Here is a 13,627-nt window from a genome sequence, read left to right as displayed (position 1 = left end):
TATTTGAAATTCTACACGTATAGTAAACTGCAATAACGAGAATTAATTCATTGTGATCTTAGCAATAAGACAAACATTCCGACACAATATTCCTAAATCCAATATGGAGCTTGACATAAATTGCACGGAAACTTTTGTAGTTTGAAGATCAAAAGGTCGGAGATTACCCACTCGTTAGAACCAGCATACGCCACTGGTTCCTGATAACCCTGGAACGCATCGCTTCATGACGGGATATGACGTCACAAATGCAATCAAATGATGTGTGTGGTTGCCAGCATTCAGGCGGCAAAACTGCCTTTTTTGAACGACTGTAGCGCCGAAACTACGCACCAACGAGAGAAATGTTACTGAGAAAAGTGGTTTGTTTTGATGTCCTGTATACGTTTCCGTGGTCCGTGGGCGCCATTAAAATGACACCCTGTATATATATATATTTATTTATTTATATATATATATAATGGAAAATTAGAGAGTGGGTGGGCATCTTCTAGCTTCCACTACCCCTTTCTGAAACAGTGTTCATTACTGGCTGGAGCCATAATGTTTTCATGGCTCATCATGAAAGCATCCATTTAAAACAAATTTGAATAGGGGAACATGGATCAAATATTTTAATGGATGATATAAAAGGGGGCAGGGTGATTTGGGGTATGGGGTATATAATCAGCATTGAGACTATCTTGGAGTCAACTTAATTTTCATTGATTTGATTTTTGCTATTTAACGTCACTTTTCTGCCACTTTTTGGCTAATCACGATAATGAGTATGAGTGGTGATGTGATGATATTGATGAAGGGACACTCAAAAGGAACACCATGCCCAGGCTGGAATTTGAACCCGGGACAGTTGGCATCACAGCACTTTGCCATGAAGGTCAGCAACTTAATTTTCTTAAATGGAAAGGTGGTCATACAACATATCAAAATGGGTTAGAATTTCGCGAGAAACATGATGCTCTTAATTTCAACACAACTTTAACCATGATGCTGTTGGAACCTCAAATATTTTTCATTGTGGGTGACTTGATTGGAGATAACCAAGGAAACTTGTGGAGACCATTCTTGTTGTGGAATATTTTAATGAACATCACTCCCACAGATTATCAAGACGATTTAGAAATTTTGAAAAATGGGCACAGTCAACAATCTATGATCATGTAGTGGTAACGCAGTTGGATTGTAATCAGGGGGTCCCAGGTTAGATACCTGGTAGGTACATAGTGGATCGGTTCCCACTTTAAGTGGTAAGTCTTGTCCTGATCAGCCTATCTGAGCATAAAGTGGACTTAAAACAGACTAAAAAATATTAAGCCACCTGTAATGGTAAACATTTGGGGTTTGAATAGCATAATGGCTAAATTTATGTTGAAATTAAGCAAATCACGTGTCTTGTGAAATTTTAACCCATGGAAAATATGCTAAATTAACCATGCATTGTTTTTCTATTTATATTTAATTTAATCATCTTTCATTTATCAACACAAAAATTACAGAGGATATTTAACATTATTCACATGATATCTTGTAATTTGAATTATCATAAAATATGCAATATACAAATATAGATAAAAATCACAATGTTTTATTTTAATGCTTAATTTCAATCTAAATAATTATTATATTCATAAAATTTGCTAGATTTTGCTTCGAACATTTATCTATTCCTGCTTATAGGCACTTTATTCTGATTTTGCTAACAAGATACACAAAATATTATATGTTGATATTGAAAAAAAACATTAGTTTTAAATATAAATCAAGATGGAAATATTTGTTACAGATAATCACATTTATAACTTGCCAAGAAATAATTCGCAAGTGTATCTTTAATTTTACCAGTAAAAATTACTTAGTCATTTTGGCACAGTGAGTACTTAACCAATATTTTAGAAAATGTATTAAACATTTTCAATCTTTTTATTGGTGTACCTGTAATCTAGTGTTTATGGAATAACATTTTTTTTTGTTGTAAGTTTATTCTCATAAACTTATGGTTCACACAAAAAAGAATCTCAATCCTTTGTGAAAATTGTAAGTTATGGTATTACAAACCTCACATATCTTTATTCTGCATAAAAGGTTCAATGTCTTTTAATGCAATTAGTAGAACATTTGCAAGAAATGATGACCACACAATCCTTATTTTGTGAACAACCAAGGAGAATATAAAAAGAAGTTCTTCCTTTGTATGAATGGGAATGTGAAAATCATTTATTTGACTAAAAATTTGTTTAAGCAAGCATGAAGAAAATCCCTTGTATTTTCAGGATATTTATGTGGTTATGAATGGGTTTTAACCATTCATTTTCCTTGTCAACATATTTTAGAAAATTCATAAGGAACATACATAAATAAATAAAATACAAAATGTACAAATCATTTATGGCTGTGTTGGTAAAGGTATTAGTTTTAGTGATAACTAAAGACCTGGGTGATTTTTAAAAATTGCAAACTTCTTCAGTTCCTTACATAACTCTTGAGAGTTGTGAAATTAGAACAGAAAGTAATAAAAAAAATAGAAATAAAGTTTTTTACTACTCCCCCTCTCCCCAGGTTTTTTCTGTTAATACCCAAGTTTTCTCTCAAAATTTGCAACACCTTGTATATTGGCAATTACACAGGAAAATGATGGGGCGTGGCCTTTGGGAAACACTAATGTATTCTAATCATTTAATTTTCTGAGAAAGTATGTAAGCTAAGAGCATTATTGTTGATTATAACGCTTTTTCATTTTTTTATTCTGAGGTTAGTGATGAGACTGGTGGGTTTGGCTAAACGTGTTCAAAACAGATTATCTATTAAAGGAAATAAAGCCACACCAACCCCTTGACTCTGAAATAACAATCAGTGAACTAGGGGGTAGGTTAGTTGCATTATTAGGGGGAGGGGGTGAGTTTATTATTAACCCTCACAGAGAGGGTTACTGTATTTTTTGGATTGTAGCAAAATTTCTAGTGATAACAATGTTTAAATGGAAACCAGTGAATCTTGTAACTTTAATTCAGTTAGTTGTTTTCATGCTGCCAAATACTGTATTTACTTCCGATGGTACCAGGATTATGGAGTAGGCCATTGTAACACATTATTGTGTAACATGTCAGATTAATACAGTATATTACTAATTTTAGAAATGGCTTATAATTTTGTGAGCACAAGTATGTTGGCCAGATGAGTACTCATGAAGATGAAATTACATTCATTCATGTAATATTATTTACACCTGGAAAATTATGATTTTTAGACATTTGTAGAGTAATATACATTGAGAGATTGTTTTCTTTCGGCAGATGAATTTTGTTAAAACATTGATAGTTTAGATGTCCTGTAGTAGTTAATTCCTTCAGTTTTTTAAGTATTTGCATTCAATAAAGGCCTGGGCTAAAGATTTACTCCCAAAAAATTATTCCTTCCATTTGGGATGTGCCCAACTGTTCCAAGTAATTGTGACCTTATTGTAGATACTGTTGATTTTTTCTGAGAAAGTTCATGACGAAGTTGCCGCACTTCCCTTTCAGCTTGTTTTTTCAGCTGTAAGAAATACATATATTATACTACATTGAAATTGAAATTTTTAAAGTTGTCTAAACATCATCTACAGTATAGCATACATTCATAAATGAAATAACAAAGCACCTTGATGAGACAAAAAGTGTCCCAAGATTTAGGTAATTCCAACATAATATTCTATCCAGTGTACATCACACAATAAAAATAATAAATGACTGCTATTGTATACTCCTCCATGTACATATGGTTTACACTTTTGCATTTAGTCCAAGCACTTGCATATTTTATTTCTGATAAGAGATCTGTCTTGGTGGATGTCATGATGACAATTCGGGGTCCTACAGGAATATAAAGTAGTAGTAGTATTCAGAAACTAGAGAAAAAAGTGCTGTGAATTGTCATCCTGGCTCTATCATCACCCAACAAAATGTTGCTGGTAAACTCAAAATGTTAAAATAAGTGTGTTAGGAATGAACAATGATGAGAAATGTCAGTTTTTGAAATCTCTGCAGAGATTGAAGTGGAGTGGATAGTCATGTGGTAGGTGGCAAGATAATCAATTGTTTGTTCTATATGGTCTTCCATCAGCAGACATAATCCTGTTTGAGCCAATTACTTCTAATTTCATTTATGCTTTCCAAGGATGTGATATGCTCTTGATGATTTTGTGATTTCTCTAGTGATAAAGTAAGTTCTATAATAATGATGACGACAACAAAGACGACGACCACCACCACCACAACCACCCATGGCACATTAGCCCGTGAGGGCCACAGCCTACCTACTGACTTCCGGCCTCACTCCCACATGCCTCAGCAGAGGTGGGCAATCATCCAACCAGTAACAGGGTGATGTGTGGTCAGCACAATGAACTACAAGGCATTGTTGTAAGTTTCTGTGGCAGGGTTACGCTACTCATTTGTAGCTCTAATTTCCTCACGATGGTGGGTGACCACCAGTCCCATACACTGGCCTAAATCTCAGGAGAAAAGTTATGTTTTCCCCAGGAGACTTGAACCAGCACACGCTGATTCTTTTGCTCGAGGCCAAAACCTGACGCATTTGGCCACATGGCCACGGTGCAAGATTAAAGTAAGTTCTAATGGAGTGTTAAGCTAGATCAAATTTTGAACTAGAACTAGCTGATGAATGTTGTATTTCGAAAGCAGCTGAGGTTTCTGGTGTACACCAAGAAGGCTATCTTCTTGTCTCACTGATGGAGTCAGTACTGTAGATTGCTATCATACTTAATGAAAACTGTTGGCATTAGGGTACAAATTTGGTTTCTAGCATGCACTGTTCCCTATGTCTGATGAGGATATGCAGAAACTGTTGATTGTTATTCATTTCTGTTCCCAGTGTGCAAATTGACAGGGAGAGAGGGGATGCCAGGGATTTCCCCCTCACAAAAAGTTTTATCCCCAGTAAAGAAAATTATTTTTATCCCCCATCAAAGAAAATTAAATTGAAAGCATATACCGTGCTTTTGTTTTGGCTCCTGGCCGAGATAGCGTGTGACTGCAGAACAGCAAGGCACAGCACAGATGCCATCATTTTTGACCCGCATCATCCCGCTTATTTTTATGCACATATCTTTAGCATGCATAAAATTGTATTTATATTGCATAGCGAGTACTAACCTGTGCTGTAGGAGTTGTTCAAAGTGATGGCCAACTGCATTCACACATTCCCGGCATATTTTGATTAAATTTTGATACAATGGACCATTTTTTTTAAAATCTAGATAAGTTAGGTGGATTTTGTGATGGAAAGTCATGGGGGTAAATATATGTTATCATATTGATGTAATTGTGTGTTTTCGCCCTCGAATTTGATAGCACTGCAGCCTGTTACTATTTCCAATTTACTTCCAACATACAGCCAGTGTGCAAATTAATGGGGGATGCCAGCAATTTCCTCCCACACAAAAATATATATATATCACTGGCAGAAGGTTGTTTGTTAAAATTCCTGCCAGGGATGTTATCTCATCAACATCTCATCATCTCAAAAGCCTTGACGAAAGTTCAGTGGGAGAAAGAAATACCTCATTTCATCTCACTTTTGTTGTCTTGATGGGTACTAAAATGGGGACCCACCGAAAATCACTCTATATTGAGAATTCCAGCTTCTGTGGCACAAATGTTCTCTGTTCCCCTCCCTATTTATTTTCCTTCTCTGTGGTTCACACTGATTTACATATGAACATGATTTTGTACAGCCGATTTAGAACAACTATACATAATTTATTCATTTCCAATGTGTGGCCAATTTATTCTGCGACCACATGAGTGTAGCACAACTAGGTTAACAAATAAAATGCGTGAGTCTTGAGAAAAGGTAATTTGCTGGAGAACAAAGTGAGATAGTCCAATTTCATTGGAAATAAACCTACCATAGTTGCTTGGAACATTCGTCGGCTTGAAAATACTTAATATCTTAAAGACAATAATATTGTTTAACGGTAATAAGATTTCTCTACACTAAATTTCTAAGTAAGAGTATTAGGAGGGGCAACTGCCCCTCCCATGCGCACGCCTATGCTAAATTACAGTAAATATTATCATCATAAGATTTGATGACCTAGGTACTGAGAACTGGAAGGCAATAGTGTAATTTACTAACTGGTAACATACAAATTTGCATACTCAACCCTCCCCCCGGGAAATGAAATAACAAATACGGTATTGATTGGACACCATCCCCCTAAGCGAAATGATTAATTCATACACTGTCTGTCTCCATAGTACATTAGAAGGAATGAGGCTGGTTATTCAGGAGAGGGCTGTCATCTAGGTACATGTGGTGTATGTGTTAATTGAGGGAATATAATTGTATTACTTTCCAACACAATATTAGTAAAATCTTAACTATGTACACTACATAGTCAAAAGTCGCAGGACACCCAAGTGAATGTGGCGGTAGTGTCATGATCTGGGGCTGTTTTTCCTGGTTTGGGCTCGGGCCAGTAGTTTTGTTCAAAGCCAACATAAACAGTCGTGTTTATGAGGACATTTTAGACAATAGCATGCTGTCCACACTGTGGCAACAGTTTGGAATGGACCCTTTTCTCTATCAGCACGATAATGCCCTTGTCCATAAAGCATGGTCCGTTGCATCGTCATTTGAGGTCAATCAGGTGGATGTGCTTAGCTGGCCCACTCAAAGCCTCGACTGGAATCCCATAGATCATCTTTGGGATGAACTGGAGCGTCGGTTGCGTGCCAGACCCACTCGACCGAAAACCACCCATGAACTATTCACGAGGCTACAGGACGAATGGTAAAAATCTTGTAATTGATTAATGGTTCCCAATGAAGCAAAACTGAGGGATTATAATATGCTCCTGTCCAGGCTGTTGTAGCATTTCTCTTACAGCAATAAACTCACATCTATTAGTTTGTCTGTTTCTTATTTTTAAACGTGATTCCAGGGCTGGTGACCAAGTGTATACCCTCATAAATTTTGCCCTTTATAAAATTTAATTCGCCGACTTCAATCTTTTACATGACATAAAATATATTTCAAGATGTGGAAAGTGCATAATAAAGATAACCTGATGTCTAAAGTTAACCAGTGTTCATCTGATTTCCCTTATTATGGAGTAGTTTGAAGTTTTTTCTTCTTTCTTTTTTTACAAAATAGTAAAAAAGTTGAGTGTCCTGTTTAGGGAAATATTTATTTTCTGCCATCTTTTGTGTACAATATTGTTGATTGTGTTTTTACTGCATTTAGAACAGAATTTTAAAAATTTACTTACTAGTGCCATATATGAATTATGTACTGTTCATAAATACTCGTTCATATTTTAAGTTTTTGATCATGTTCAACTATTGTTATAATCATGACATGACATGTGAATTTTTACATGCCTCAAAAAAGCTCACATATGTGTAAAATGGAATTACTTGTAGGACCAGCTGATCTGAACCTATTTTAGGTTTATGCACCTAAATCAAGCCTTTTTTTAGGTTTTTATATATTTTTAAAGGTTTTACAGGATTTTTATGTCACACAGAGGAATTTGCTTTGTTTGCTCACAAAAAAACTTGAATGATGAACGTGTTTGAAACATACTCTCTGTCTATTTCCCTTCCTCCAAGTCCATGGTGATTTTTCAAAGCTCTAAACAAGGCAAAATGTCTGGTGCCACTGTTACTTGTACAATCCAAGGTGGTCTGATCTGTGTGGTCTTGATCACTTGGGCGTCACTTCGGTGCTTTGTGGCATTCACGCCTTACAAACTAAATGACTGTTTTTGTTGAAATATTATTTTCTGCATATAAGATGATCCTCACAGACAAAATTACGGAGTTTGACTGTGGGTAACATGAAAAAAGATTGTTGCCTAACTATATGGCGAAGAGTGGATTTTAATAGCAAATTTCCAATGGTAAGTTCTTCCATCACCGTAGGGTTAGGCAACACACATAATGTTATGCAAGATAGGCTGTAGGTGTCCCATTTTCATTGCCAGTGACTATACCTAATCAGCATTCTTCAGGAATTTTGAACTATTATAAATTATTTTTAACCTACTTCAGAATTTTTCGAGCCAAACTTAAGATTTTTAGGACCTATTTTAGGATTTTTAGAACCTATTTTAGGATTTTTTAACCTATTTTAGGATTTTTAGAGCCTATTTTAGGAACCTAAAAGCACACTTTTTAGAACCTAAGAATCCAAGGTCTATACATTAATATCATAATATCATATAGTGAAATAGTTTTCTCAACAGATATGCCAGAAACTGAATATCATGAGGTGAAGGGGAGTCGAATGGTGTATACATGTCCCCCCCATCACATTTGCACTTGCAACAGTCACTAACTTACCATTACGTACTAGCATTCCTCATTTCTTCATCTTAGATTAGGCTTGTTTTGTTCCTGTCATTATCACTGTCACTCATAGTTACCAATTTTAAAGCATGTTTCTCGCAGGATATTTGTAGAGTTGGTATTTAAAGGCTCAGGAGAAGTATGTCTACTTTTCACACTAGTTTTAATCCCCTGTGGATTGATCCAGGTGTCAACCCAGAGTGGTCTAAGTGGCTAGAGGACGTAAAGGACAATCGGACACAAGCAAAGTGTAAAACTTGTAAAAAAGTGTTTGAACTTAGTAACAAGGGACGTCAAGCTATAGTAAGTCATTCAAAAAGTGCTGCACACAAAATAAATACTGATGCTCAGTTGCATCGATCTGTGAAAAATTATTTCCTACCAAGCACAAAGTTTGATGGCCAAAATAAACCTTCCAGTGCTGCAGTAAAAAGTGAGTTAGAAGAGTCAACACTTTCATTTCCTTCACCAAGTGAACCAAAATCTACTTTGGAAAATTTTGTTGTGAATGAAGATGTAAGAGCAGCAAAAATTATGTGGACTCTAAAACAGCGGCGTATACTCTGGGTCACCTAGGTAATCGGAGATGACCCGGCTATAATTTTTTAAAAAGTTGTTTTTTATTTCTTCGCAATATTCTTCCGAACCAATCTTTGAATCACATATTTCTTTGCTTCCAGCGCGCGAATGTTTTCAACCGTTTGCCGCGGAATGTCCGTGAGGCTTTTTCTCCAGCTGGTGGAATCTGGTGACGTCAGGGTGAGATTCCACCGGCTCCCTTTAAAACCCTTGACGGGAGGGGAAGGAAACACTGCTTCTCAGGCGCGGTTATTCCGTGGCAAGGGTAAGCTCCTTCTGGAAAGAGTCCATCGGTCGCACTCTCCACCCCAGAGCCTTTGCCGTTCCCTTGGCTGGCACCCTCTTCTGCCATTCTTCCCCGATGGCCTTTGTATCGTAGGAGCTGTGTTGTTTACGACAGGGAAATTTATCAGGAAACAGGTTTTGGGTTCACAAATTACGTACTGAAAAGGAAAGAAGAGAAAATACATCTGAAAATGCGCGAGAAACAGAGAAATCTGAACAACATTTGCGAACCAATTCTATGAAAATTCTCATTTTACGTTTGCTTCTGTCTTCCTGATCTCTGCTATTTCAACAGATATTGTCAAAGGAAAAAAAAAACTATTACACCGACCTCCATTGCGGAGTGTTAGCACAGCTCCCTACGACACCAGAACTCCAGGGTTCGAATACCGGTCTAGGCATGGGTGTTCTTTGTAAATGTCCCTTCATCAATGTCATATCATCACTCGTAGTGATTAGCCAAAAGTGGCAGAAAAGCGACGTCAAATAACAGTTTAATCAATCGATTAATGAAGTAATTAAACTATTTATATGCTTACTTTTTTCATTTTTGTATTTTAAAATGCGTGATTACTTTCTTTGTAGCCTTCAAAACCAGTGAGAGTACTTCTTTCACAGAAATGAATAATTTTTAAAAGGGAAAGCTAAAAAAAAAAAAAAGGTAAAGTGTTCCCCTGTGCTTAGCACCACGCCATGAAGGCGTATAGGGGGTGTGGGGGTAACGCCCCACACTTTCTTGATCCGGTCATGAGTGGGGGTGATGTGATCAGCATCACGCCCCTGACCGCCTTTACCCCCCAGGGTTTCCCCCAGGTACCCATGTTATTCGACGCTGGGTGGCTATCAGAAATAAATTATATATATATGTACACATATATTAGGTAATTTAAGTTGCTTTTCCCCCCTCTTTAGATTAACAATGATCATAATGATAAAAGATGTTTGAATGTAAAATATATAAACAAAAAACGCAATGATTCCAACTTATAATTTGAAATTCTAAACGTAGATTAACTGCAAGTGCAATCACAACAATTATTCAACAGTGGTCGCAACAATAAGGTAAAATTTTTCACACATATATTCATAAATCCTGTATGGATGTTGAGGTAAATTTGCAGGGAGACTTCAGGAGTGGGTGGATGAATCAAGTGTCGGAGATTACCCACTAGTTTAAACCAGCATACGCCACTGCTCTAAAAATATGGTCATGGGCCATTGTTCCTTTAATTTTCAGGCAGGCTTAGGAGACATTTTCAAGAAGATGTGTAAAGATATCAAGATTGCTCAGCAGTTTACATTTGGTCCTACGAATGTGTCATATTTAATTTTGTATGGATTAGCACCATATTTTACAAATTCTCTTAAAGGCGATATTTTGTTGAGTTCATCCTTTGTTGTGTGCTTTGATGAATCTTTGAATAAGATTGTTCAGTGTGAACAGATGGACATTGTTTTGAGGTACTGGAATATAGTTGATAATAAAGTGTCCACCCGGTACCTCACCTCAGTATTTTTGGATCATGCAACAGCCAAAGATCTTCTAGGGACGTTTCTAAAAGCTTTGTCATCTCTGCCTGTTCAAAAAATGGTTCAAGTATCAATGGTTGGACCAAATGTAAATTGGGCTTTTCTCCATGAATTGTCTAAACATCTGGTTTCAGATGATGAAGATCTAGAGTTCCTATCAGTTGGTAGCTGTGGTCTTCATGTAATACATGGTGCCTTTCAGCATGGTCACAAGAAATCTGGGTGGAGTGTCAATGAATTTCTTAGATGTGTCTATTATTTCTTTAAAGATTCTCCAGCTCGGCATGCAGATTACACAAAAATTACTGGCAAGACTGATCTGCCTCGAAAATTTTGTGCTTCTTGGTGGGTTGAAAATGTAACTATTGCTGAAAGAGCTATAGCCATTTAATCTGACTTGAAAAAGTATTTTCACCAGAGTAAACGTTTCAAGGGATCATACTGTTTGTCAAGAATTATGGCAGGCCTTAATGACCGTTTTATGCTTGTAAGGCTCAATTTCTTCATGACTCTAGCTAGCTCATTTGAGTCTTTTTTGACAATGTTCCAAACCCCCAAACCTATGTTCCCATTTCTTCATGTCTCCCTAGAAAGTGTTGTTAGAGATGTAATGGGGAGATTCATAAAAGATGACATCTTGAACAGTGCAAAAAATAGTTTTAAATTAATGCAAATTGATGTCAGGAATTCTGACAACTTGATTCCTTTGACAAAGATTGATATTGGAATTGGTGCCAAAGCTGCTTTGGAAGCTAAAGAGGTGAATGAAAAGGAGAAGCTTATGTTTTTTACTAGCTGCAGAATTTTTTTTGCAGTCAACAACATAGAAGATTGTGGAACGTAGTCCCCTTAAGTTCAGGTTGACGAGAGCCACTAGTTGTTTAGTTCCGAAGCAAATGACTCAGTTTCCAAAGTGACGTGCTCAGCGCATGGAAGACCTGATACAGGAACTTCTCAGGAGAAAGAGAATGAAGGTTGTAACTGGTGATAAAGTAATTCGCCAGTTTAAGACATTGTTACACAATGTCAGTAGTGAAATGGAATTGAAAGAGAAGTTTTGTAACTTTGCAATCAAAACTGATGCACTAGATTATTTTTTTACAGGTGTCATGAAGGGCAAGAATGACTTCTCTGAGTTATGGAGCACTGTTAAGTTGGTTTTGATTTTATCACATGGCAATGCATATATGGAATGTGGGTTTTCTGTAAATAAGCAGGTTTTAATAGAAAATTTTAAAGAAGAGTCTGTTATGGCTATTTGGCAAGTTTATGATGCAGTGAAAGTGGTAGGAGGAGTGTTAAATGTAGAAGTAAGCAAAGACATGATCCAGAGTGTTAAAGGTGCATGTATTAGATACGAAGAAGCATTGCAGAAGATGAGAAAGAAATGTGAACACAAGGAAGACAAAACGAAAGAAATGAAGTGTAAAGCAAGTGAGATCCATGCTTTACAAGCCAAACAACAAAAGATGCAAGAAGAAGCGAAGACTATTGCAAAACAATTAAAAAAACTTGAAGCTTCTGAGAAGTAAAGTTTCTTAATTTGCTGTATCAGACATAAAGTACATTTCTTGTTTTATTTCAGTCTCAGTAACTTATTATTCCTTTTTAAATCGGTATTAATAATTGTCACTTCATTTTTATATGTTTTAAAAATTCCAATAATTTGTTTGTCTTAATTATTATTGTACACATTACAGATTAATTGATATTGTATCCATTTATAAACATCTATGAAAAGTGTGAAAATATTTCAATGTTCTATATCAGATATGTTAGAAATTGTTTCAGAATTGTTTAAAGTTCTAGAAAACTGGCCATCTTTGTTCTTAATTACATGCAAAGAAGTGTAATTTTATTTTATTATTGAACTAGTTTTGTTATTTGCATCAGAAAACAACAGTAATAAAGAAGGTGAGGATGGTGTGGCTATGAGGGGAAATGGAGGAGGCCATTATAAAATTATAGTAGTCATTTACTGTGCATTCAATACTCTGGAAAAAATATGAGGATTCTGGAAAACTCAGGAAAATGGATTTGGAGTTTGCGTGGGAACCCTGAAAAAATTCACCTGCAATATACCAGAACTTAGTGGAAAGCCTGCCCTGAAGAGTAAATGCTGTAATAATAGCGAAGGAAGGTCCTACATCTTATTAGTTACCTGTCTGGTGTCTTTAGAATGAACAGCACTGGGTGTCTGGTGACTTTTGGCTACATAGTGTATGTGTGGAGTCATCTGCTTCAGAGTCAATTAATAAAACAAGCTTAGATATGCACTACCATGCCCCTTTCTCTTGTGCTCTCTTTAAAGAACACTGATGCTCAGGAGCGGAGAGCATCGGAGAAGGTTTTTTTATTATTATTATTATTATAATAACATGTAAGCATTGTGTATGCACTTCTTCCTTGCCTGGTGTGCATACAATGGCAGCTACAGCATCATCTCTAGAGGCCAGCATAGTCTGCCTTTTACCTACCCACTGCCCGCTTGCACGCGATAACAGGTTTACCTGCTCGCCTGCCCACGGTAACGAGTCGACTTGCGTCTTTACCCGGGTTCTTGGTCTTCAAGGCGCTCTGCGCTTACAAGGTACCTGGGCATTCAACAAGACCCGGGCGCCTGCAAAACCTGCTGGAAGGAAACAGCCCTCCGGCAGCGTGTCGCTCCAGGTGTTTCATCACCACGTGGACGGCTGCAGCCAGTGTTGCCTACTTACGTAGCTACTAAATCCTACTAAGTCCTAGGAGGAGCTTCTTCTCCAAGGAGAATTTATATACTTAGCAATTTCAGTTCAGCGTAAGCAGTTTTTATCTTATTGCCAGGAAATGCACGCAATATTACAGTTTCATTTATCTAAATGAATGATCGAGCAAACAAAAAT

At 36.7% G+C, this 13,627-nt stretch overlaps 1 protein-coding gene across 2 annotated transcripts in view; it reads right to left on the bottom strand.

Annotated features, from left to right (window-relative positions):
- Positions 1-1,502: 1,502 nt before the first annotated feature.
- Positions 1,503-13,627, bottom strand: part of LOC145984555 (spermatogenesis-associated protein 1-like) — a 148,025-nt gene continuing 135,900 nt past the window's right edge. For both annotated transcript variants that reach the window (XM_083118204.1, XM_083118205.1), the window contains one exon: positions 1,503-3,531. In XM_083118204.1, the coding sequence (XP_082974330.1) occupies positions 3,382-3,531 (150 nt within the window). In that variant the 3' untranslated portion in view covers positions 1,503-3,381. The remainder of the gene's footprint in view (positions 3,532-13,627) is intronic.

The sequence above is a fragment of the Lepisma saccharinum genome, chromosome 2 (genome assembly GCF_977018435.1).
Source record: "Lepisma saccharinum chromosome 2, izLepSacc3.1, whole genome shotgun sequence".
Classification (NCBI taxonomy): Eukaryota; Metazoa; Arthropoda; class Insecta; order Zygentoma; family Lepismatidae; genus Lepisma; species Lepisma saccharinum.
The sequence above is the reverse complement of the archived record's forward strand: the minus strand, read 5'-3'. Positions and strand labels throughout refer to the sequence as shown.